The sequence below is a fragment of the Crocodylus porosus genome, unplaced genomic scaffold (genome assembly GCF_001723895.1).
Source record: "Crocodylus porosus isolate Cpor-Errol unplaced genomic scaffold, CroPor_comp1, whole genome shotgun sequence".
NCBI classification, from domain to species: Eukaryota; Metazoa; Chordata; order Crocodylia; family Crocodylidae; genus Crocodylus; species Crocodylus porosus.
Genome location: NW_017728949.1, coordinates 38,767,993 through 38,792,164, shown reverse-complemented (window position 1 = coordinate 38,792,164; position 24,172 = coordinate 38,767,993). Strand labels below are relative to the sequence as shown.

The 24,172-nt window shown below is 41.6% G+C and overlaps 1 protein-coding gene across 1 annotated transcript in view; it reads left to right on the top strand.

Moving 5' to 3' along the window:
- The window catches only part of AGPS (alkylglycerone phosphate synthase), a 129,096-nt gene that overhangs the window by 15,563 nt on the left and 89,361 nt on the right, over positions 1 to 24,172 (top strand). Inside the window, exons 2-3 of the mRNA XM_019554267.1 lie at positions 14,970 to 15,059; positions 16,607 to 16,697. Coding sequence (XP_019409812.1) covers positions 14,970 to 15,059; positions 16,607 to 16,697 — 181 coding nt within the window. The remainder of the gene's footprint in view (positions 1 to 14,969; positions 15,060 to 16,606; positions 16,698 to 24,172) is intronic.

Sequence of the window (24,172 nt, the reverse complement as noted above, 5' to 3'; positions counted from 1 at the left end):
TGTGTGTGGGGGAGGCTGCAGTTCCCTGCCTCTGTGCACACCCCTGGGAGAGGCATGGGGGACATGTGGCTCCCCAGATTTGTGCATGGGGGAAATGTGGGCTGTCTGCTGTGGTCTTGGGGGTAGAGGCTGCACCAGTCTTTTCCTGGCAGGAGGGCTGGGCCAGGGCTGTGCTTGGGGTGGGTCGGGGCAGGTGGGCTCAGCTGCTGCACAGTGCAGTGCCCCAAGCAGGGGGGGGGGCCTGGGCTATAGCCCCCACCAAAATTCCCTATAGCCCCCCTGCCCCTCAGTGCCACTGCTCCCCTGCTGGCAAAAAGCCAGTGCAGCCCCTGGCCCTGAGCCTGCAGCAGGCAGCTTGCCCTCACCCCACACACATCCACGGGGGCACATGCCCCCCATGCCTCCCTCAGGAGGCCACTCAGCAGTGCGGAGGTGGCCCCCCTCCCAACCCCTCTTCTTGCCCCCCCCCATGTGCCCCAGATGAACCACCTATGGCTCTGTCCCATGCCCTGCCCAGGCTGGGTAGCACTTGCCCTTATCCCATGCCTTCTCTCACTGTGGGGGACTCAATTTGCTCCCCATACTGCTCCTCCCTTCCTCTTTCCACCCCCCTGCCCCGACATACTGGCAAGACATTGGTCTCCAAGCTGCCACACTGCATGCTGCAACTACATACTTGCAGATGGCATTTATCAGTGACATTATTGACCAAAAAAACCAACTGCTGATAATATTAATTTTCCTGTTATTGGTCCTGATCTGATGTAACTGATATATTGGTGTACCTCTAATTAATATAACCGTTAAAACATGTAGATTTACAATAAAATAGTCTTTATAATAGATCTGGTACATTATAGCTATATACACTTACTTTATAGTTGCAAGTTTTAATCATTGACAGTCCTTAGCATGCTAAAAAATGGAGGTGGATATAGTGCTCATTTCCTAGCTAACAAACTAATATCAAGCAACTGCATTAAGGTAGCAATTCCGATGTTCAAAATAGTTCTCTAAAACAACTTTATCAAATTTTATCAAAGCATGTTTCACACTTGCAATTAAATGGTGTATTGAATGGTAGTATTAACTGTAGTTGATTAATTGAAAAACTGATTAAGCCAGCAAAATTTTTAGGTACACATACGAAATGCAGATGCATTTTGTATTTCCTACATAGCAAACTTACTTTACTCTGTAGTAATAGTGGAGCAGATGTACAATGCTCAACCCTACCGTGAAGCTGAGTAACTTCTACTTCTTAGTAAAGTTAACATGGAAAAATTTGTAGTTACTGTGCTATGTGGAAAGTTACTAATCAAAATTTGTCAAGTCTTCCTTGCCTACGTCCCCCTTCCCCTCCCTCCATAGTTTCATTCTGGGATCCACTTGCTCAATGGAAAATGACTCTCCCCACCACTTAATGGGCAAGCCTGTAATAATGCCTTCTGCAGGCCACAAGTTTGGGAGAATTAGCCCCACAGTGATTCTCCTTTAAAACATTTTGGTGTAGGTGATTGGATAAACATTGGTTAGGCATGATTTGGAAGTAGAAGCATTGGGGGCACTTACATACATGTGGGGAGTCTGCTCTGGTGCCCTGGAAATCGAGCGCGTAAATTGACATACATGAGTGGCACAGCATGCATCTGGTACAGAGAAAATGGCGGTGATGCGCTTTGAACTAAAATACGTTCTGTCCGCTTTAGTGCAAAGTGGACTGCTGCCATTTTCTCAGCGGTGACATGCATCACACCACTAATGCACCTGTTTCTGATGCAGTGCCAGGTGCATTTAGTTAGCGCAGCTCATTAATTAAGAGTCTTGCACTGCTTTGGAACCACATGTAAAAAATGCCTTGTCTGAGGCTGGGGATTTTGTCTTGTGCTGATGCTTCAAGGGGGCGGGTCTGATTTTAAATAATTAATTTTTATCAATTTTCCTATTGTGTATATTTTTTGTTGTTAAAGAAAGGTGCTTTTTCATTGGTTACTGTAAGAATTAAAATGTTGCTTTACAATGGAATACAGTTTTAACAGTAGATTTAGTATATACATTTCTTAGGTATGCAAACTAGATATATTTATTTAAAAATATATAGCTTAACAGTTGGATTCTTAAAAATACGACATTTTAGTATGTTGCAAAAATGGTGAAATGTATATTTCTTATTCACTAGATGATTAACTTTGCTCATATTGGTATCAAGCTGCATTAATGTGGCAACTGGAATTTAATTGAACTCACAAAACCAGCACTTAATATAATAAATTTGCATGTTTTGATTTTAAAAATTTCTGTATACAGAACATTCACAACTAATTTATTAAGTACTAGTATTAATTGTTATATTTTTAGAAATATGAACTGTGGTTAGTGAATTAAACCAATTATTTCAAGCCATTCTAGGGAAAATTTTCTAAAATGTCTAGGTAGAAGTCAGTTTAAGTTCCTAGTTGTCCAATTCTCTTTTAGAATGAGTCCTTTTTTTTACCTAAGCCATTTTGAACATTTTAACCCCCTTTCAAGTGTTTAGGACTCAAATCTCATCCACCTCCCATTTTTTTTTTTATTCATAAACTGGGAGAGAAAAACGGGTTTTCCCGCTTTTTCAACTCCCAGTTGATTTCTTGTCTTTGACTTAATCGGTCTGCATGGAAAAAAAAATATTTTTGCACCTGCAGAAGAGGTTACTTCTGGTAAAAGCTAGTGTAACACTTCAACAAACTCTGCGGCCAGGTGCTTTCCTAGTGACTTTCACCAGTTCAGTGGTGTTACTTTCTTTAAAACATCCCACACATCAGCAAATGTGTACTGCTTCAATGGTTCACCTCTAGCGCTGAAACTTATTATGCTTGACATGATTAATGTGTGATAAGTAGATGCCTATGTCATAGAAACATTTTCCTCTTGGACGGTTAAGCCTGGTACTTTTTGTGTTAAGAATATTGTGCTTGGTGCATCCTTATTTACTGTATGCAATTTAACTTTGCCATTGGGTATTCCTTGCTTTAATATTACTTGGGGTTCTTTATAAATTTCAACAGCATCTGCAATACAGCAACAATCTTTCAGTATTTTGTCCAAGGCTATGGAAATCAGTTTTCATGTATTCAACATATCTTCTACTCTTCTTTCTAGTCCCACGTTGACTACTCTAGCTGATACTTCCATCAATTTTGTCATGATGTTCTTCACAGATAGTCATCAGAAAGGCCAGTTCTTAATAAATAGCTCAAAGCAGTCAACCACTGAATTCTGTCATACAGAGCATTGGCTTGGATCCCCCAGCTCTCTTCAGTGAAACTGAGGCAAACTGGTTGTTATGGAAATACCTTGCAATTTCAACAACGTTTTCCTTTATTTCTGGAGTATTTAAATTTTTGGCTAAAAGGTGTCAAATGTGAACTGCACCCATATGTTGTAAGTTTCAGGTTTGCTTCATTGTCTTCTACATTTCTTTTAATCTTGGCTACATTTGCAGCATTATCTGGGACAAAACTACACATGTGACACAACTTTTTGTTTACAGTTTGTTGTAGCTTTTACATCTACTTCTAAATATTCTGCTGTTTGAGCATTTCCTGATGCATCAATTGAGATTGTTCATCTCAGAAACATCTTCTGTTGTCACACAAGCGCATATTAATGGATTGTTGTGTACATTGCTCCATCCTTCAAGACTTTGATGAACCCTTTTATTTTCAGTGTTTTTTTTTACACACTGTTCAGTTTCCTTCTTATGCACTGTATGCAGAAGCCTTCCAGCAATATATTTTGCTGGGTGGATTGTAATCTGGTTGTACTGATTGAACCATGCCAGTGCAAAGTTTGTTCTGAACAAGACGAAAGGAGAACTTTCTGCATACATGCACTACTGCATAAATGAACCAGCTGGACTTTGCTGTTTCCGATTTATGAGCTCATCCATCATTTTACTTGATGATAGTGAAGAAAGTCGCTCTTTTAGATACAGGTACAGATTCACTATCTGAGCTTGTTTAGTTGCAGTCCTGTTGGTAGTACCAGTAGATGAGTCTGAAGTTGCAGATGATGTACATTCATAATTCCTTGCATCTAAACTGGACCCTGTAACAAAATGGTTAAACAGTGCATTACTTAAAATAAGATTATAAATTAAAGATGCCTCCTACAGCAGATGTTTTAACCAGTGTTTAAATGATGCAATTTTTCCAAACCCAGTTCTATAGGGGAAAAAACTTCTATGATTTATTAAATAATCTTCTATTTAAACCTTTTAATTTATCAGTATAAAACAGCTTGGGGGGAAAAAATTAATTGGAGTTTATGAATTTCAAAATAAACTTTATTTTGCACAGAATAGCTTTAACTAGGGCTTATATGTATACTTGCTTACACTGAACAGTAAATCTTGTTTCAGAAGTTTGGGGTAATATTAAAAATGTATAGCAAATACTTGCACAAACTAGCATATCCACTAGATTATGAACACAAACATTTCCAGATGTTAAAATCAAGACTAGATTGATTGAAAGAAAGAAAAGCTTTCTTTTCTTTTTTTTTTTTCTCTTTTTTTTTAGTCTGTGCTCCACAGAACATTGTGTTCCTCTTTCTACACTGTCGTGAGCCCAGCATTGGTCATTTGTGCACACTGCTTCTTACTGTGCTTCCTCTCCCTCCTTCACACAAGAAATCAGGAATAAACCAAGACTCCTTTTTCCTGTGCTTATAACCAGCGCATTCTTTATTCTCCTCCCACCTCCCCACCGAAAAACAAACCAGCAAAAAGCTCCTGCTCCCCAACAATCCCTGACTTGTGTGCTATTGCAACCCCTTGGCCTTGTGCTGTAGTACTTTAGTTTAGAAACACTAATAGAGCACTTGTACAAAGATGTAAATATTAACTTCATGTGTAAAGGGACCAGTAAAGTCCATTTAACTGAAAAACCCTAAACCATTGTGAAGCAGGGAGTTGGTAGTTACTGAGCTAGAGAGCAAGCCTCCGTTAGAGGCAGAATCATAAATATTCGTAATTTGAGAGCTGAGCTAATGAGCTCGGGTAGAGAATAAAACAAGAGTTTGATACCATCCAAGTGGGCTAAGTCAGTAATCCTGATTTGAGGAGTACATGATGGTTGTCTGCTGGAGTCAAAGAGCAGGTTTTGGTAATAACTTTGTTGATCCTTTGTATTCAGTAATGTAGAGCCTGCATCCCTTGCAGGGTCAAGCCCCTAAACCATGAAACAATCTTGCCATATTTTTTTTTTTTTTTAAAGTTTGATCTCAAAAGTTAAGTGCGTCCCATTCCCCATCCCTCCCACCTCCCACCCCTGCCTTATAGAAGAAAATCAGACTTCAACTCTGGAGTTGTTAGTAGTGCTTCCTTAACACATTTTATTTAAATTATTTTAATAAGGTACACATTTAGTATAATCTAGGCTATGTTGTATTAAATTCAAATGTCATTTAAGATGGTTTATATTTAAAAAGAAAAAATATAATTTAAATAAAAATCAGAAGGATCAATTTACATAAAATCTTTTTAAAATAATTTTTTATTTGTTCTTAATCCACTTGGGTTCTAGCTAGAGGGTTTTCTTGCTCCTCTGCTCAGGGTCAGACCACTTGTCAGCTTTGGTTAGAACTGTGTGAGAGGTTTTCCCTTGCTCTGTAGCAAGGGAGGTAGTCTTCCTGGATCTTTTGAGTGTAGTTCAATAGACTACTACTTGTCCTACCAGTGGCAAGACATTGACAGTGCCCTGGTCCCCCTGCTTTATCTGTGGAAAGCTAAGATCCTCTTGATGGGTTTTTGGGGGATTGTTCCTTATAGTTGTGGGTAAGGGTTACTTGTAGTTCTAAGAACAGATTAGATGATCACTTGTCTGGGGTGGCTTAAGTAGGGATAATTTTGCATTGAGCAAGAGGTTGGACTAGATGACCCCCAGAAGTCTCTTCTAGCTACTGCTCTATAATTAATATACATCTTGGTGCTAAATGAAAGCAACCGGAACCTAAATTCCCACTTATCTAAGTCTCTCGAAAAAAATTTAGTTAGAACTTTTTCAAATTAGTGGATCTGTTTTCCTCCATTATTTCTCTTGTACTGAATTTCCATGATACAGGAATCAGCTTATTTTTATTTAAGTGTTTTAAGAGATCAGAGAAAATATTCATGACTGAAGTTGAATGTCAGGGTCCATTTAAAAAAAAATGCTAGTTTCTTTCTCTCTCTCTCTCTTTTTTTTTTTTTTTTTTATATATATAGTGTTTGGGGGTGGGGGAGGGTTGTCAAAGATTTGGTCCTTAAAGTCCTATCATCTGGCCAGCAGTGCTGCTTTGTGAGCCTGTCTGATGTGGGATGCATAGGGGTGCAGGGGCTGGAACCAGAACAAGCTCCACAAAAAGTAGGTAGGGCCTGTCCAGGGCACATGGTGTATGAGATGTGGGCTGTTTCCAGTTGGGCCCATTGCCTGGCCCTGTATATGAGATCCAGCATGCAGAGCAAGCCTGGTACAGTTGCCACATGTAGCATGTGCCCCAGACCAGCTGTGTGCTGCACAAGGCTGCGGCTGGAGTGCGCTGCCCCTGGAGATGGTTCAGGCTCCATGCGTACAGTTGCAGGGTCACTCTGGCATACTGCATGTGTTAGCTGAGCCAGAGGCTAAGGCCTAACTAGGACATCTAGAAAGGATTAACTGCTAGAACTTCCTGGAAGCTTTGAAGATCTGGGAGGATCAGGATGTACCCAACAGAGCTTAGTAAGCAGAAAAGAAGTTGTGCTTGGTACCAAACAGTTTTTAAATGAAAGAACACAGCTTGGTGCAGAACATTTGGGACACTATGATCTGCTTCTTTAAAATGAAATTCTGTTCAAACAGTATGTGAATGTGCATTTAGGGGCTTATGTCATTGACTCATCTTATGACTAAAGTAAAATGTATAAAATACCTGGGTTTGGGAGAGGGGGCACTACTTTGGCTCATATATCCCTACATTACTTCCCACTGCCAGCAGTCTGATTCTCTACCCGACAGTAGTTAAAGGGGATTTGGGTACCAAAACTGCAGCTAATGCTTTGTGCATTCAGATTTGCACACAAAAGGTAGCTCTAGCTGCAACAGTAGGCAGAGGGGTTGGGATGTAGACTTGATGCATGCAGCAACCATACAGTACACATTTCAGTTTGAGATTACTGTTGCTGTGTTGTACATATAATCAGTGTACAGCCTGCTTTGACTAACCAAAGTGAGTAAAATATTAACCCTTTCAAACTGGTTTCAAATCCTTGCTTAATGTTGCATCTGATTAAGTTTTTGAACCATGGTTTTCTTTTTCTTTCTTTCTTTTTTCCCCTTTAAATCTCATGAATTTAAAACAGGGCAGTTCATTCAGGTTTTATGTTTCCCATTGCTAATGGAGAGTGAGACTCCATGACCTAAAAGATCTTGGCATGTCAGAATAGTATGCAAGTATTTAGTTAACGTTAGCTGAATTTGGTCTCTGTCTATAAGTCCAGACAGGAGCAGTAGAATAACAACACCTAGAGATATTATTCTAGTAGTTAAAGTAAAAAAGAGCAGTTATCAGAGTGAAGTGTAAACGCAATTTTTTTTAATGCCACTTCATTAAATTATATAAGAATATTTTGTAATTTTAGCTGAACCAAATAGGCAGACTGGAAGCAGAATTTATTTTTGTTTTACTTTTTAAAAGAAAAATATATGTATACTTGTCATCCTTGGGTTAAAATCTCTGTTTCTAATAAAGAACTATGAATTCACATTAGGCTGCGATAGTGGTATACTGCCACCTTGTGGTTGTTTTGCACTTATGAGGCACCATTTTTTCTCTTAACATTTCAGGGCATAAAGCAGCATTTTTATGCTATAATGTGAATGTCTTCCAGTGTCACTATCATTGTAGAGCAAGCTACAATGTTGCGGTGGGAGTAAAAAACAGAACCTAGTTGGTGACTCAACTTCATATAATATACAAGAATAACGTTATCCAAGACCTTTAAAAAATGAATAACTCAAATTTGCTTTTAGTATAGTATCTTAACAGTGAAATATTTAGATTGGCTTAATGCCATATTTATTATGCATTAACACTTACTATGGGTACTTGTTTTCTTTCAGGCTTTGTATAGAAGCAATGTCTAAAAGCAGATTTTCCTTTCAGAATACCATGTAAATAATGCCGTTGTTTAAAATGGCAAGGAAACCTTTGAGTGGTATCTGGTACTTCACACTAAAATGTCTTTGTTTACATGTGTAATACAAATGTGAAGGCCATTAATCTATTATGTAGTTGCGGTCTTTTCAAAGATAAAGCTTTTAAGAATTGAACATGCATACAGTGTAGATATGATGTACTTTGGTGATTCGTCTTATTTTGCACTCTTCAGATTGTAAAGACCCCCACAGGTGGTTTCAGTGAGGTCATGAGTATAATGGTTCTACATAACTCTTGGAGTGTGGGAAGAAAGGAACTTTTATCAAAGATCTGCAGAATCAGATATTATGTCATACAACTAACATAAGTATTCGGTTTTATTATTTCAGTCCTTACTTTTTTTTTTTCAGTCCAGAGCTTAAAACTTGAAGTTCTGTGATGCCTTGATACTGTGGCTTCTGCATATCTTAACTAATCCTTGTGATATCATAACAAATGAATACTTATTAAACAGATAATCCCTGGTCAAGATCAACTTTAAAAATACCTTTAAGTCTCAAATTTGAGTTTCCCAAACTATTTCATTATTTTATAATTTATATGTTACTAGTGTTTAAGTTATCTGGCTGGATGAGTGGCTCAGAGCTGGCTTGTGGGCTGAATTCTGTGGTTGGGTTGGTATACGAGTGCAATCTGGCACAGTCTGACCAGAGCAAGGTCCCATCTTCTTCCTCCAACCACCACCACTACAGATCCAGAAATTTGGAAGCAGGGAAGTGGTGGGATTTGTAGGAACGTTGATTTGTATTTGTGATGTGCAGGGAAAGAATAAGGATTTTGATTTGGGGAGAAGTAAAATACTCCTGTTCCTACTGAGACAAAGAATTATGTTGCATGGGAAATGCCAACTCTGCCTTGCCTACTTTTCTAAATTTGAGTTTCAGACTTTTAACTTGTGTTTTGGTAGAGCCCCAGGAACATGGGACATGCAGTTAACTTCGCTTTAATTTGTATCAATTTCCTTTGTTGGTGAAAGTTGCACTACCAAGGGGTCACCATTGCAGAGAACGGGTTAAGTGCCATTTGCCTGTGGCAGGGGTAGCCAATGTTTTTGACCCAAATGCTGGAAAAGCTGAAATGTCTATCTTGTAAGGTGCCAGAGTGACAGCCTGCTGGAAAAACAAAACCAGGGTGGGGGGTACATGGCAGGACACTGCATATTAATATAGGTAATAATCATAAATGTTGCTTTTTTTTTTTTTTTCAAATACAGTAAATACCAGGTTTTAAAAAAATTCTAAACCTGGTGACAATAAATGAAACTTCATATACTACCTTTGTTGTTATGTTGGGTTTTTTTTGTACTTGAGCATGTTGTGATGAGAGAGAAGGAAGAAAAGAGGGTGTGTCCCTTGCCCCCACATCTCCCACCACTACTGACTGTGGCTCAGGCCTGCTGGTCTAAGGCAGCAGCACCCCAGCAGCAGCCACCAGGGCTGAGGCACTGATGACTTCCCAGTGGTCCAGGAGTAGGGGGACCGTAGGCCCAAGGCTGGGACAGACAGATGCCCTGTTCCACCTGGGCGTTGGTAGAGGGCACAAAGCGCCAGGGCTGGGTGGTATGGGGAGAGGCACCGCAGGCAGGCCAGTCCCACTGGGCCCTTGGGAAGGCGGCAGCCAGAGGAGAGTGGGGGACAGGAGGGAAGTGTGGACTGTCTTGGGACTCTGTAAACTTAAGCCGTGATGGGTGGGCAGGTATGCCCAGTGGCATCCAGGGTAGGGCCTAACCTGCACAGTTCTGTGGGGATGGGCGACAGCTGCCCTGCCTGCAAGGGGCACTGCCTGGTTGAGGCAGGCCTCTGGGCTCGGGGGTTGCTTCCAGCTCCTTTATGCGGGGGCCCAGCTGCGGGAGCCCTCTGTTCCCTGGTAGCAGCTGCCATGGGCAGCGATTGGGGCCAAGTCAGCCGGAAGCCCTCTGCAGTGCCTGCCTGGGCCCCAGTCTCTGCCACCCACAGCCTCTCTCTGGGGAGTGGGGTGGGCTGGAGGGCACAGGCTGGGTACAGGGGGAGGGATCAGCAGAACACGAACAGCAGTCCTGCCTACATTGTCTTGACTCTGCTTCTGGTGCCTGCTGTGGCACTGGGACCTGTGGCTGCTCCAGTCAAGAGCAGGAACTTAAAAAAAAATTTTAAAACAATTTCCTTGCAAACCTCCTAGTGTGCTGAGGAAAATTGTCTCCACGTGCCATTAATTGGCACATGTGCCAGGTGTTGCCTATCCCTGGCCTATAGCATATAGAACTTTCTGTCCTCACTTCCCCTTGTTTAGTAATACATATCGTCTGCAAGTCCATTAACAGGGAATTATGAGTGTAGGGGACACCTCCCACTTGCTGCTGCTATCCAAAGGTTCAGTTGCAATCTAAATGAATTGCAGTAAGCATGCCAGTGGCCCTCATCTGCTGCTTTTCTAGACACCCCATTCCCTGTCTAATCCTCATCACTATTTCCCCACACCCCCATTTCTCTATACCAAGTCACCAAAATAGTCTAAATTTGTTGTGTAAGATGGTAGAGCAAAATACTCGAGCTGTTCTAGAAGTTGTATAAATTACAACTTTAATAAGCAGCTTGGTCAAACAGTCAGCAGTAAGCTTCAAGTCTGAGTCCTAGGCCTGTTCACTGTTCCCTGCTCCCTGGAAGTCCTTTCATAACATATGATAAAGTGAGCTGTTGCTTAATAAATCTTACATATCTGTGAATTGGTCTACAGTACAACCATACCCTACCTTCTCTTTAAATATAAGACAGTCTACCTTAAGACTCTATGGAGTTCAGTTTGCAGACCTCAGGGAGATGTCTGTCTTAAATCTGTTTTTAGCAATTAGCCCTGTGTGATACAAACCTATAGTAGAACCTAGTAAAGAACCCAGCCATCTACATAAAATCATAAAAAATTAGGGTTAGAAGGGACATCAGGAAGTCACGTTGTCCAACCCCCTACTCAAAGCAGGACCAAACCCAACTAGATCATACTAGGGCTTTGTTGAGCTGGACCTTAAAACCTCCAAGGATGGAGATTCCACCCTGTCTCTGGGTAACCTGTTCTAGTGCTTTCCCACCACATCCACTGAGAGAGTTTTTCCTAATATCAAATGTAAACTTCCCTTGCTGCAACTCTGCAACTTGAGACCACTGGTACTTCTGTCATCTGACCTTAGAGCAGTCTAGCTCCACTGTCTTTGAAATCCCCCTTCAGGTAGTTGAAGGCTGCTATCAAATTCCCCCTTAAATCTTCTTTTCTTCAGATTAAATAAACCCAGTTCCCTCAGCCTCTCAAAGTCCTCTGCCCCAGCCCCTCACCATTATTCTTGCTGCTCCACTGGACTGACTCCAACTTGTCTACATCCTTTCTGTAGTGTGGGACCCAAAACTGGACACAGTACTCCAGATGTGGCCTCACCAGTGCTAAGTTGAGGAATAATCACTTCCCTCAATCTGCTAGTAGTACTTCTACCAATGCAGCCCAGTATACTGTTAGCTTTCTTGGCGGCAAGCACATTGCTGGCCTATATCCAGCCTACTGTCCACTAATCCCCAGGTCCTTTTCTGAAGAACTGCTGCTTAGCCACTTGGTCCCAAGCCTGTAGCAGTGCATGAGGTTGTTCCATCCTAAATGCAGGACTTTGCACTTGTCCTTGTTGAACCTCATGAGATTTCTTTTGGCCCAATCCTTCAATTTGTCCAGGTCACTGCATCCTAGCCCTACCTTCCAGATAGTGTAGGTATGCCTCCAGCATATCTGCTACTCCATCCAGCTTGGTGTCATCTGCAGACTTGCTGAGGGTGCAATTCATCTCATCTTCCAGATTGTTAATGAAGAAATTGAACAAAACTGGCCCCAGGACTGACCCCTGGGGCGCTCCACTTGATACTGGCTGCCAGCTAGAAATCTAGCCATTGATCGCTACCTGTTGAGCCCGATGATCCAGGCTGTATCTACCTTACAGTCCATTCATCCAACCCATACTTCCTTATCTTCCTTGCAAGAGTGCTGTGGAAACCATATCAAGCCTTGCTAAAGTTAAGGTATATCACAGCCATTTCTCTTCCTGAGGCCACAATACCAGTCATTTTGTCAAAGGGAAATCAGGTTGGTTAGGCATAACTTGCCCTTGGTGAATCCATGCTGACTGTTCCTAATCACCTTTTTCTTCTCCAAGTGCTTAGAAATGGATTCCTTTAGGAGCCACTCCATAATTTTTACAGGGACTAAAGTGAGGCTGACTAGTTTATAGTTCCCTGGATCCTCCTCCTTCCCTTTCTTAAAGATGGGCGGGCACTATATTGGCCCTTCTCCAATTGTACATGTCTCTTCCAATGCTGCTGTCTCATTCCATGGTGCTGAACCTTTCCTTAAACACTAAACAAACACTGTTTTTTCTCTCATGCGACTGTCACATGGCACGGCCTTTCAGAAGATAGTGTGGCTTGTTGAATGAGACTTGGAGATCTGAGCTTGCCAGAGCACCTGGACCCTTATCTGACCATGTGCAACAAATTTACAAGTTGTTAAGTTTTACCTACGTTTTGCAGGAGTCAAGAGGGCTCAATCTTTGGATTCAGAGTCTTTAAACTAGCAGTTTTTAAGGCTGCACAAATGCCTTAGAGAGCCTCATCTCACCAACTGGCATTTGTTCAGTTCCATGACAAGGTTGCTTTTTGCTGGGATGATCATAAACGTACCTTTTAGAGTGATAAGCAATCTGCCAGGCCAAGCCTGCACAGTGCTGTTTGGGTTACAAAAGACTGACTAATGCACACAGCCAGTTAATTCTCGGGCCGTAGCCAGGAACCATGTGCTAACTAACTATAGAGGCATTCTGGTCGTAGGTAAGTTTTTATGAATCCTTGTTCTAGGCCTGATTTTTTTTTGCAGTTAGGAGCTATAGCTGCTTATAGATGTAAAACAAGAAAAAATGGTGCTTTATTTTAAACTCTGCATGCCCCCACACCCAGCCCACCACATCCCAGAAGAGCCATCGTGTTAGATGAACCTGGCTCACCCAGTGTCTGTATAGATTGTGCACTTCAGCAGAGCTTTTTGGCATTTTTATCTAATATCTGATTGAATCAGCTTTTGGACAAAAGTGCCAAAAAGCCCTGCTGAAGCACCCAATCTATCCGGATGCCGCGGAGCCAGGTCTAACTAATTCACTGCTGCTTTTTAAAAGCGTGCCCTATTCAAGTGGGAGGAGTTCTTTATGAGGAAACTCAAAATCTTACAGGTATTGTGTTCTGAAGAAAATATATTGCAAGTAAGCCAGGTGCATCTAAAACTAAGGCTATTGCCATAATAAGTCAGGTTATTCTTACTGCTGTTATAGGAAGGCCCAGGCATAACCAGTCAACATCCTTTTGAAGCTGATTTTGCATGCCACATTTTATGAATGAGTAGTATTTAAGAGATTGGATGCTTGTCTCCGTTCCTCTTTAGTTGTTAACTCTTTTTGGATTGACTGCAACTGTTAATTCTTTTAAAGCTTTGTGGCTGCAAGTTCACAGACCAATGGCCTGGTTCAGCAGCTGACTATCTGTGCTGCTTCTGTGAGGCAAAATAGCTAAAAGTTTTAAAAGTATTTTAAAAGTTAAAATAAAAAGAACTTAAGGTTCATAACTGAGTTTAAGGTATGTAATTTGATTAAGTAGAATTCTCCAGGTATCTCAATTAGTATGTTTAGTTATGGATGCAAGTGAGATAATGGAACTCCTGGGGGTTTTGGGTGAATGAGAGAGAGAAAATAGACTAGGAGTAAAAATACAATAATATCACTAAGAAGGAAAAAAATTCAGACATTGAGGTTTGGAAAAAGTTCATGTCAAAAGGAACTGTTCTAAAGAGTATTCCACAGTTATAGGTGTGGTATGTTAATTCTTTGCTCCTATATTAGATTCTACGCTTGATCTTAACCTTAGAAGGTTAAAATTAGCATTTCATTCTTGTCACTTTCGGTGCTTCTAAAAGCAAAGTTCAAGTTTTTTTGCTATACGTGTTCATTAATTAAGCAAACTAATTGTATTAAACCAGTGGTGTCAAGTATGGGGCCCGCAGACCAGATCCATGCATGAAGCTTTTCCCTCTGACCTGTGGGGCCCCTAGTACACCAGGCTATTTGCAGTAGTCCTTGCCCCCAAAAAAGAATTAAGGGCCCTGTGGCCATCAGTAACGGGGGCAATCCAAGGATGGCCTTGATGCATCTGGTTTGTGGCATGGGGTAAGCTTGACACTCCTAATATTAATGGTGACTGGTGCCTCCTGAGTCTGGGGGGCACCTGCAGATGCCATTGGCGGCAGCCCTGTCAGGGGTGGCACGTGTCCCATTCCCCCCCCCATGCATTGGCTATGCCTACGTTTATACTTTTTTAAATTTAGAATTCCCTGTTGCTGTATCACCTTCGGGATCTAGTACCACAAGGCTGTCATACCATCATTATAATCTTTATTTTCTTTTCCTTGCTTGAAAACTTTATAATACACATTATGGTTACAGCTGGTTTTGCTTATAAAACTAGTTTCTGCATACTCAGTTTTCATACATGCTATAGAAGCGAACAGTATTAGTATACAGTATCATGTATTATACAAGTTTACATACTGTAAAGATAGGAAGCTTTTTGATCAATTCATTTTGTGATGTGTATTTAATTTTTTTAATTATAAGTGAAAGAGTTCGTTTTAAACTTCTGTAAAATCTACAGTCATCTTTAACTTGGTCTACTGACTTGTTTCATTAAAATCTTTTTCTCTTTAAGGCAAGAACTTCTGAAGTGGAATGGATGGGGATATAATGACTCCAAGTTCATATTCAATAAGAAGGGACAAGTAGAATTCACAGGAAAAAGGTAATTTGACATAGCCATCCCCACTGAAATGAAAGTTTGATATGTGAATTTAGTTTTCAAAAAAAGTACTTTAAAGCTCTGCATGGTTTGACAACCTCTGAAAGATCTCTTTTTTTGTGTGTGCTCATTCTATAGTGTAGACTGTTTTATTTTTTAATTTTAACAATCTTTAGAATTGTGTAATTGAGTATTAATTAGTATAGTGAGCAGGTCACTCACCGGGGTTCCTTATCAAGGCCAGGCAAGGTCTGTTTTCAGGCTTTGCCTGTCAAACTAGAGTCTGAGTCTGCCTCAGCACCACAGCCTCCTCTGTTCTCTCCCTTGTGCTCTGCTCCTGGAGCTCTTATCAGCTTTGTGACTCCACCCTCATTACTAGTCATCAGTTGCACATCAGTTCCAGCTTTTTTTTAGCCAGGCAGGCTATTAACTGTTAACCACCTGCTGCTGGGTTTTGGCTCCCAGAAGGTTAAGCCCCTCCTTATGAGTGTGATTGGTAACAACCCTTCAGTGAAGATTTAATTCTTTGCAAGGACTATCAAGGATTATGCCTTAATAAAAACTAGTACTCTCCAAAGATCTCCTAAACAATGACCATTTGAAATTGACTTGATTGTGTAATCTCTAACGGTCCCCTAAGGTTTAGTCTGCATACAGTACTTGAGTGTTTTTTAGTTTGAAATATCTTGTAAACCATTAGCAAATCACTTTGCTGGTTAAGTTTCAGCTAATGAGCTCTGCATCAGTTACTCTGGCAAACTTCTGAGCTCTAGTGTGCACTGAAAGGTGAGTAGACAGTATCATTTTTGGCAGCAGTCCCAGATGGTCTGCTCAGAGGCAGTGTAGAAATGGCTGAAGATAACCCTTTACCATTCCAGGGAAAAGTGATTCTCTTTCTTAGGTACAAGGAAAAAGTTTTGTACTTTTTCCCTTGCCTTTTCTGTGTATGTCAAGTTTGAAGCAAATATGATCCACTCCTTTCCTCATGGTGGTTATCTCCAGTGAGTGGCTTTGTTGCATAGGTAGAGGTTGTTGCTGTTTCTTTTTGCTTTAGAAGAGCAGCCACAAAGTTGTTTCTCTTGTAGCCACTAGAAGGAAGGACTGTATTCTATTCTCTTTTCTCTTTGTTGAGTTTTCTGTAGTCTAGCTTTAACCTCTTATTTCTGTGACTTTTATTCCTCTTTTCAGAATTGTATCTAGTTTGTCTATATTACTTTATTCAGTTATTTGTTAAAAGCATTGCTAAAGAATTAAACATGCAAATATTCATTAAAACTGAGTCCTGTACATGTACTAATTGGAGTTGTCACTTTTTACATAATTCTGTAAAAAAACAAAAAAAAACCCAAACCACAAACTGTCAATTATTTGAATGTCTAGCTGAGTTTTTTCACACCTTAAGCTTACATGCACTTTCTCTTGATTCAGCCATTCTTTTCTTGGAAATATGTAAATAGTTAAATAACTAATTCCATCAAGAAAATTCATAACAAACTCCAGGGAATCGTATTAAAAAGAGCCAATATGAACATTGACTCTTTACGTTCTAGGTACAGATTAGGTGGTACAGTATTACCAATTTTGAAGGAATGGATGGAAAAAACATTTGGAGCAAGTCTGGAGCACAAAACTTTGCCTAGAGTAAGTAAAAAGCTGAAGAAGACAGTTCCTTCTAACATTCTTATACTGTTGGTGACACAACCATTCATCTGTTAGGCATGGCTCATGTTGTTCTCAAGATGCCTTACTTATTAAAGCAAAACACTTATTCTAAAAAGTTATATATGAATTGTGATATGCTATACATCAAAAGTTGGGTGACTTCTTAAAAGTGCTGAAAGTTGCAATACCTTAATGTCAATCTGTCTTAATCACAATAACTTGAGTGGGGGATGTTGGGCTTTCTTTGTGTCTGATAGGCTTTTCTAAAACTAACTGCTGAACAAAGCTGACAGAGGGGAGATTTTATGGTGCATTGGGATCTAACGTGCAATTCACACAATCGTGCAGAGGCATGGTTGTAGGATCGCACATTAGATTGCTGGGTAGGGGGGAGTCTGATCCCTGGCTTCCCCTGCACTAACAAGAAGCAGGCTCCTATAGCTGCGAGCCCCATGTATCCCTGCAGTGATCCTCTAGCCATGAGGGTTTCCTTGCACCACTGGGGCATGGGGATCGTCTAGGGCTCAGAGGTTTTGCACTGGGCGTGATGGACTCCTGTGTCTGGGAGTTAGCTGATGGTGCTCCCAGCTGCAGGGGAGGCCATGCTACACATGTAAATTGAAGTTTGAAGGCAACCAGCTATACAGTTAGTGCACATTCTTGAGGTACAAGTTTATAGCTGGTTGGAGCTTTTTATTGTGTGATAGGTACGTCACACGTGTGGCTAGTCTCCAGGTAATTGCGCAGTTAACCAGGTAATTGCGCAATACCTGTACTGTGTAGAGGGAACCGGACAGTTTACAACAAGAGACAAAAAGGAAGTAACAGTGCTAAAGGTTAAGCTGATTGTAAACATTTTATAGACCATAACAGTGTCTATTAAGCTTACTTGTTATGTTGCACAGGTATGTCATCTCTGCATTTACATAACTTTTCAATCTATCTTTTGGGCATTGGAGATTCTGAATGTCAAGGAAATAGGTAATAAATAAAATATTTCATGTTTTAATGAAAGCAGCAAGCTTTTTTCTTCCTTCAACTGAATGTGAATAAGCTTTTTGCTTATGAATAAGGGTGTGTTGGGATCCCTAATGCATGCCTTTAGATTTCTACTCCAGGCAGCCTTGAAAACAAACCAAACCTGTTAACTGGTGGCAGGGGAGGAGTGCCTCCAACTCTGAGACACTGCTAGTTTTATATCTGCTTTTTCAGCTGCAAATAGGCAAAGAAATTGTTAAGAGGCTTTTGGGCAGTTAATCCAACTTTTTTTTAAGGGTTTTCATTTTCCACACACAATTTTCCCCCTTTTGTCTATCATTGCAACCCACAGTTCTCAAATGTGCAAATGTTAAGATGAAGAGCCAGATCATGCCTCCTGAGCTTCCCTGCAGATTGTTGATGGAATTGAAATCTGTCTCTCCTTTCAGATGCCCAAACCCTGCAGTTTTCTGTAGACTGTTGCCTCAGCCAGGAGGACTTTTGCCACAAGTTGCACAGGCAGTCTTTGTGTGGCACGTGGCAGACTGGAGAAGAGAACCAAAAATGGGGAAGCAGATCAGGCAGGAAAGGGGGATTGGAGTTGCCTGGGGGCCATGGTATGGAGCTTAATTTGTTGCATATATGCCCAAAAAGTTGGACCCCACTGTTCTAAGCTGTCCCTGAGAGAGCTCCAAGGAAGTAGCAGGCTAGTGGTCTCTTCCAATGCAGAGAAAGCATAGGGTAAGGCAAATATCAGGACAGAAAAAAATTCTGTCTAGCTGATGAAACCTTGCTTGCAGCCCTAATGGGCTGGGAAGCTGCTTCAGTCATTTTACTGCAACTGTTGCAGCATTAGGAACCAATCCTCACTGCCCTGCATAAAGGCCCCCTTTCCAAACTCTCCTTTTAGGTCTAATTCCTTTCTCTGTTGTATAGCATGCATCCCCAATCAGCCTCTTAATAGCTCAGGTAGTGTCTGGTCACAGTCTCAGGTTGATCAGCTCATTCCTAGTGCCACATGTACCCTAAGACCAGGGTTTGAATTATAGGGGAGCGTGGAGGGGAGCTTCTGATTTGGAGCCTTTGCCCCTCATTTGAAATAGGCTGACCCTATGTCATGTCCATGTTTTAAAAACAAAACAAAAAATCATACCCTGAGACACAGGAAAAATTGGAGCATACAGACAGCCATCCTAGATCCCCCTAGAAATGGGAACAGTAGAATGCATGTTTCTGTGGGAAAACCAAGTTTTTACTTGTACTCTTCCTAGTCTGTGAGCAGGGTGGATAAAAATCAACAATTTAAGAAAAAATTAAAAACAGATTTTTTTAAAAATGTAGTTGTATTTGTTTTGGTTAAAATTATTTTAAAGAACAATAAACCTATATAAAGATAGTTTTAATTTAAGATATGTTAGCGCTCAAAGATATCATCATGTACTAGGGTTTAAAACTTCTTAATTATATACTATTTGAGATGATATATTCATGTAACCTTTTAAGAAAAGTTTTATAAATAGGTCACAGCAGGCCATGGACTATATTAGGGGCCCAATCTCATGGGATTCCCAGAGGCTCTTCTATAGATTCTTAAAGATTATAGAAAACCATTCTACCCAATGGGACTCTGTGCTCAGTTTAGAAGATCCTATTAAGCATTTCTGTGATGATTAATTTCAGTTCTCAAACTGGATTTGTGTCTCCAGAGAAAACATCCTTGTTAATAGCAATATATGGAGATGAGAGATAACAGACCTGATTACCTACCCATCAGTCCTATTGTCACTCTGCAAGTTAGTGTACACAGTCAAGCCCTTACCTCTCTCTCTCAAAGTGTAAAGTTTTTCAAGAAGTTAAATGAATAGTGGATTGTTGCAGGGTGGAGTAGACCTGGGCAAGGAGGAGTTTGGAGATAAATGCAAGGAGGGAAGAGCAGTAGAAACAAAAGAGAAACATTTTGAGCAGAATATTCCTGAAGTTTTGAGGGTAAGTTTCTAAGTACAGTCTCTCCATTGATTTGCGATCTAGTGAGAGAATGAATAGTCTGGTAGAAGGGAAAACCTGTCATGGCAGCAAGCTTGCCAGGCTGTAAAAGAGAAAAGAAATCAAAGATGAGAAAAAATCTAGAAGAAAGTGAAGGAAGCCCCAAGCTAATAACATATGGCTGCAGCACTCATTTGATGTCGTCCTAATACAGCGTAGCAAAAATATCCCTCAAATATCCATGATTAATCTAGTGAATTAGAGGTTCTTGCAAAGTCTTTGGAGGCAAACTATCTGCTTTAATTAACTTTGGTAAATAAAATAACCAAATAATAATTCAGTTTTTTGATGTAGCTGCAAAATTAATCTGAAAAAATATCAAAATGAATCACTGCTTTAAAATGTATAGTGTGTACCTTCTAAGAATGAAACCTACATTTACCTCTTGAGTTGTGAATAATATGTATTACGGTTATATCAAACAAAAAGAATGCATGTTTTGTAGGAAACAGTGATTAAATTGAGGCTTCCTGAACAGTGATTTGAATCAAATCCACCCTGTCTGAGTATCAGAAAGCCAGAGTAGTTCTTAATCTTAGCAGATCCATGAGGAAATCAATATTAAAGGTGAACGTTTTATGATCCACATTAGTTGCCATCAACAAAGGGCAACTAATGTGACAACAAGTAGGCTTATAGATACCTAAGCTTGCAGCTGCTTCCTAAGTTCTGTTTTCAGAGTACAACACATAGTTTAGACCTATTACCAAATGCTTGGGAAAGTACTGAAGTGTTAATAGCATCTTGTCAACCAGAGAGAGATCCAAGTATCCATCCCTTGATCCAGAGTGTGCCACAGACTAGCTGCGCCCCATTTGCAAAAAAAGTCCTTGAGTCACCTAGATCAGGGGTTGTCAACAGGGGATAGTTGAGAAGGCCTTAGGGGGTACACATGGGTGGGTGGGGACAGCACTGCCACACACCATCCTGTGCTGTCATGCAGGGGGAAGTTCACATGCAGCAGCTGCCACCACTCTGCATCTGGCCACGCACCACCCCCTTCGCCCCCTGCTCTATGTCCAGCTGCTGGGGGTACACTGATCAAAAAAGGTTGAAAACCCCTGATATAGATGATTAAATCACTGATTCAAGTTGGGCATTTCAAAAGATAAGCCGGTCTATAGTGTTACCATCACTGCTGGAAACTGAGGGTGATAAGATATTCAAAGGGGTCAAGGCTTATCTTTGGAGATCTGATCCAAACAAAAGTGTCATCCATCTACTGTGCTCAATCTAATAGGATCGCAAGGTTCGACTGACCTCAAGTTGGTCATGATGACAGAAATCTGCCAGTTTCCCAGCAGTATATTTGCTTCTTTCTTGTATTGTAAGGCCTCAGCATTCTCTTTTGGCTGCATCCAAGCTCCCCAGCCACTAGCTCTGCATATGCACTGTGCTGCACAGACACCAAGGCCACAACCTGCACCATGCCTTGCTGTCCTGTTCCTTGGGGCAGGGGTAGGAAATGGAAACCAGAGAAGGGAGGGAAGGTCTCTAGGCCCTAGCTGCTGCTATAGCTGGAGCAATGGGATGATTAGCAGCTAAGTAGGTGTCCGGGGGCCACAAGGAGGACCCTTCATGGGTTGCAAGCAGGCCACTAGTTAGACAGCCCTGTATGCAGGCTGTGGAGTGAAGTAAGAGTGGTAATTTTGCCTATCTTGAATTTGCCTATGAAAGAAATTGGCTGTATGCTGAATATTGGGGCTGGATCTTCATACCTTCTCCAGAGTCAGTGAGCTGGAAAGCCAGTCATCTGCTGCCACATTCAGTACACAAATGCTCATTCCTTCAATATACTAGTAACCGTTGACAAAGGGTTACGTCTTTCTGTATTAACTCTGTATAGTTCTCTGCAGACTCTTTTGTGGAAACTCCAATGTCATAGATCTGTGGAGCACATTACAAGAATAGGAAAATTTCTATCCATGCCTTACTTAAAAACATCCCTTCTTGAGTTATAACCTATGAAGGCAATAGGCCCAGTCCGCCCTGCAATAGGCTGTTAATTGGGAGATCATTGGCACTCAGTTTGTTCTGTATTATTGTTATATTAAGTCTTAATACTTGCTTACTTGTCCCTACTGGTGTAGAATAGTTAGAGAATTCTCAGGCTATAAAAATCTCAGTTGGTGGTTTTTCAAAGATGGAGCCATACCTCTCCAGCCACTGACAGGTATGGTTTGCCTCCAAGGCTACTTAGAGCAGAGGCTGAATGTCATGGATCTGTGAAAGACATTACTCCACAAAATGAAATTTGCAGGTAAGGCATGGATAACTTCCCTATTATAGTGGTAGCAACACTAAATTAAAAGGCTGAAAACCATTGTTTTCCTTTATTTGGTTTTTATTTAATTCACTTTTCACTATTACACTTCGCATTTTTTGCACTTAGCCTAATTTCACAGTTAAAGTTAAGCAGGCACTCAATGTCTCCGATTCTCATGCTCACATCCTTTGTATTTGGGCTTCCTAGCTACTACCATATCAGAGACTCATCACATTTATAGATACAGAACAAAAATGATTTAAAAAAATGAACGAATTACATGACTCCTCGGGTTTTGAGTCTTGCAAAAAAAGACTACCCAAAATAACCTGAACTGAAACTTTCTGATTTCTTTTAACTTGAAATTTTAAAATAAAAGCAAGTGATGTAAACTTATACTTTCCTTTTTATTTTTTAAATCAAATAATCACTAATTCTAAAAATACCTCAAACTGGAAAATAGTCCCTCTTTCCTAGTATCATTTGATATGTTCTTTTACTAGAATTGAATTGTGGAATGTTAGGATTAGGAACTTTGTTTATAGTTCTTGAAACTGAAATTTGATTTATATTCTCATATCATTCCAAGCTAGAGTCCATATGTAATCAGTGTAATTTTGCTTGGGAAGCTATCAGTATGTGGGGAAAGAAAAGAAGACCGTAACCTGCATTTTACTTGTAACTGAAGATCTTTTTGTTTTTTTGGGGGTGGGGGTTGTTAATGAATCCACTGGAAGAAGAAAATGCCCTGCAGTGTGTGTGTGAGTGTGTGTGTGCATGCGTGCTTGCATGCACGCACTGTTTTCATAGTACAGCTGCACTTACTCCATAGTAAACTTTTTTCCTTGGGCCTAAATCCAGTAAAGACTTAGTTGCTCAACTTTTCCAGCAGCCCTAACTGCATCTTAAGGCCTGGTCCTGTGGGTGTGTTAAGCCTGCTCAGAGCACACCTGCTGAATTTAGGCCCTCGGAGGACGTGTAGAGCATTGCCTTGTTTCTGGACTCGAGTCAGGCTTAGGCACTTACCTTCTGCCTAGCTGCTCAGATTGTTGATTCAGGGTACCTGCGGAAGCAAAACTGAAGGTGCATAGAGAATTTTCAGGTGAAACGTGAAAGTCCATGCAGAGCCTGTGCTCCATGGGGTTAGATTAGGGGTGGGCAAAATACGATCTGTGGGCTGGATTTGACCTGCAAACTGATTAGATCCAGCCCATGGGTGTGGGTCTACCAGTTGATTGGGTCCAACTCATAGCTGCCCCCTGTGGGGCTCCACATAGGACTGAGCCCCATCTGCTCCCATCTGGGGCACCCTGGGCCACCCTCCTGCTTGCGCCCGCCAGACAGCCCCAGCCCTGGCCAGTGCACACATCTTCCTAGCAGGGCTGCTCCCATTGCAGCTGCAGTTACGTAGGTACAGCTCAGCTCATGAATGCCACACGCCCCCAGTGGCTGGGGGGGCACAGTGAGCTCCCGCAGGCGATTGGTGATACTGTCAGTGCGGTGGTGAGTGCTGATCAGATGCCGGTGGTGGTGGCCAGCGGCAATTTACAGACCCCACGTAGACACCATTGGTGGGGAAATGGGGGGTGGCAAGCAGTGACCGCCTATAGGCACCACCAGCAGTGTCGGTGGTGCCTTTCCGCAGGAGGTGCACTGCCACGCTCGGGGGTGCACGTGCACCCATGTGCACCCCCTACACATTGCCAATGGCTCAGCCTCAAGCTACTTCTCCACTGCCTCTTCTGCCCCTGCTGCCTCACTCCATACAGGGGGAAAACTGCAGCCAGGCAGCTCCTGGCTTGGCATGCAGGGCTCCAGTTCCAGGCTATCTTTTACTCATTTAGCCACTTGCATGTGGCTGCTCATTGCACCTGGCTGGTGGAGTGGGTGGAAGGCAACCTGGAGCTGGAGCACCATATGCTGGGGCAGGAGCTGCCTAGTGCAGCAGGGACAGGAGGACTTGGCAGTTGGGCGGGGGGGAAGCCAAGCAGCATCCAGGTGACTGCAGCCTCACTGGGAAGTTGTGCATGCTGGCCAGGGCCAGGATGGGCAGGGGTGGAAGCGGGTGGGGCTTGGTGCCATGCTGAACATAATGGGGGTAGCCCTGGGCCAGATGAGGGGGGCATGGACCGCACCTGCGCTGCCCAGATGAGCTCTGCTGCATGTA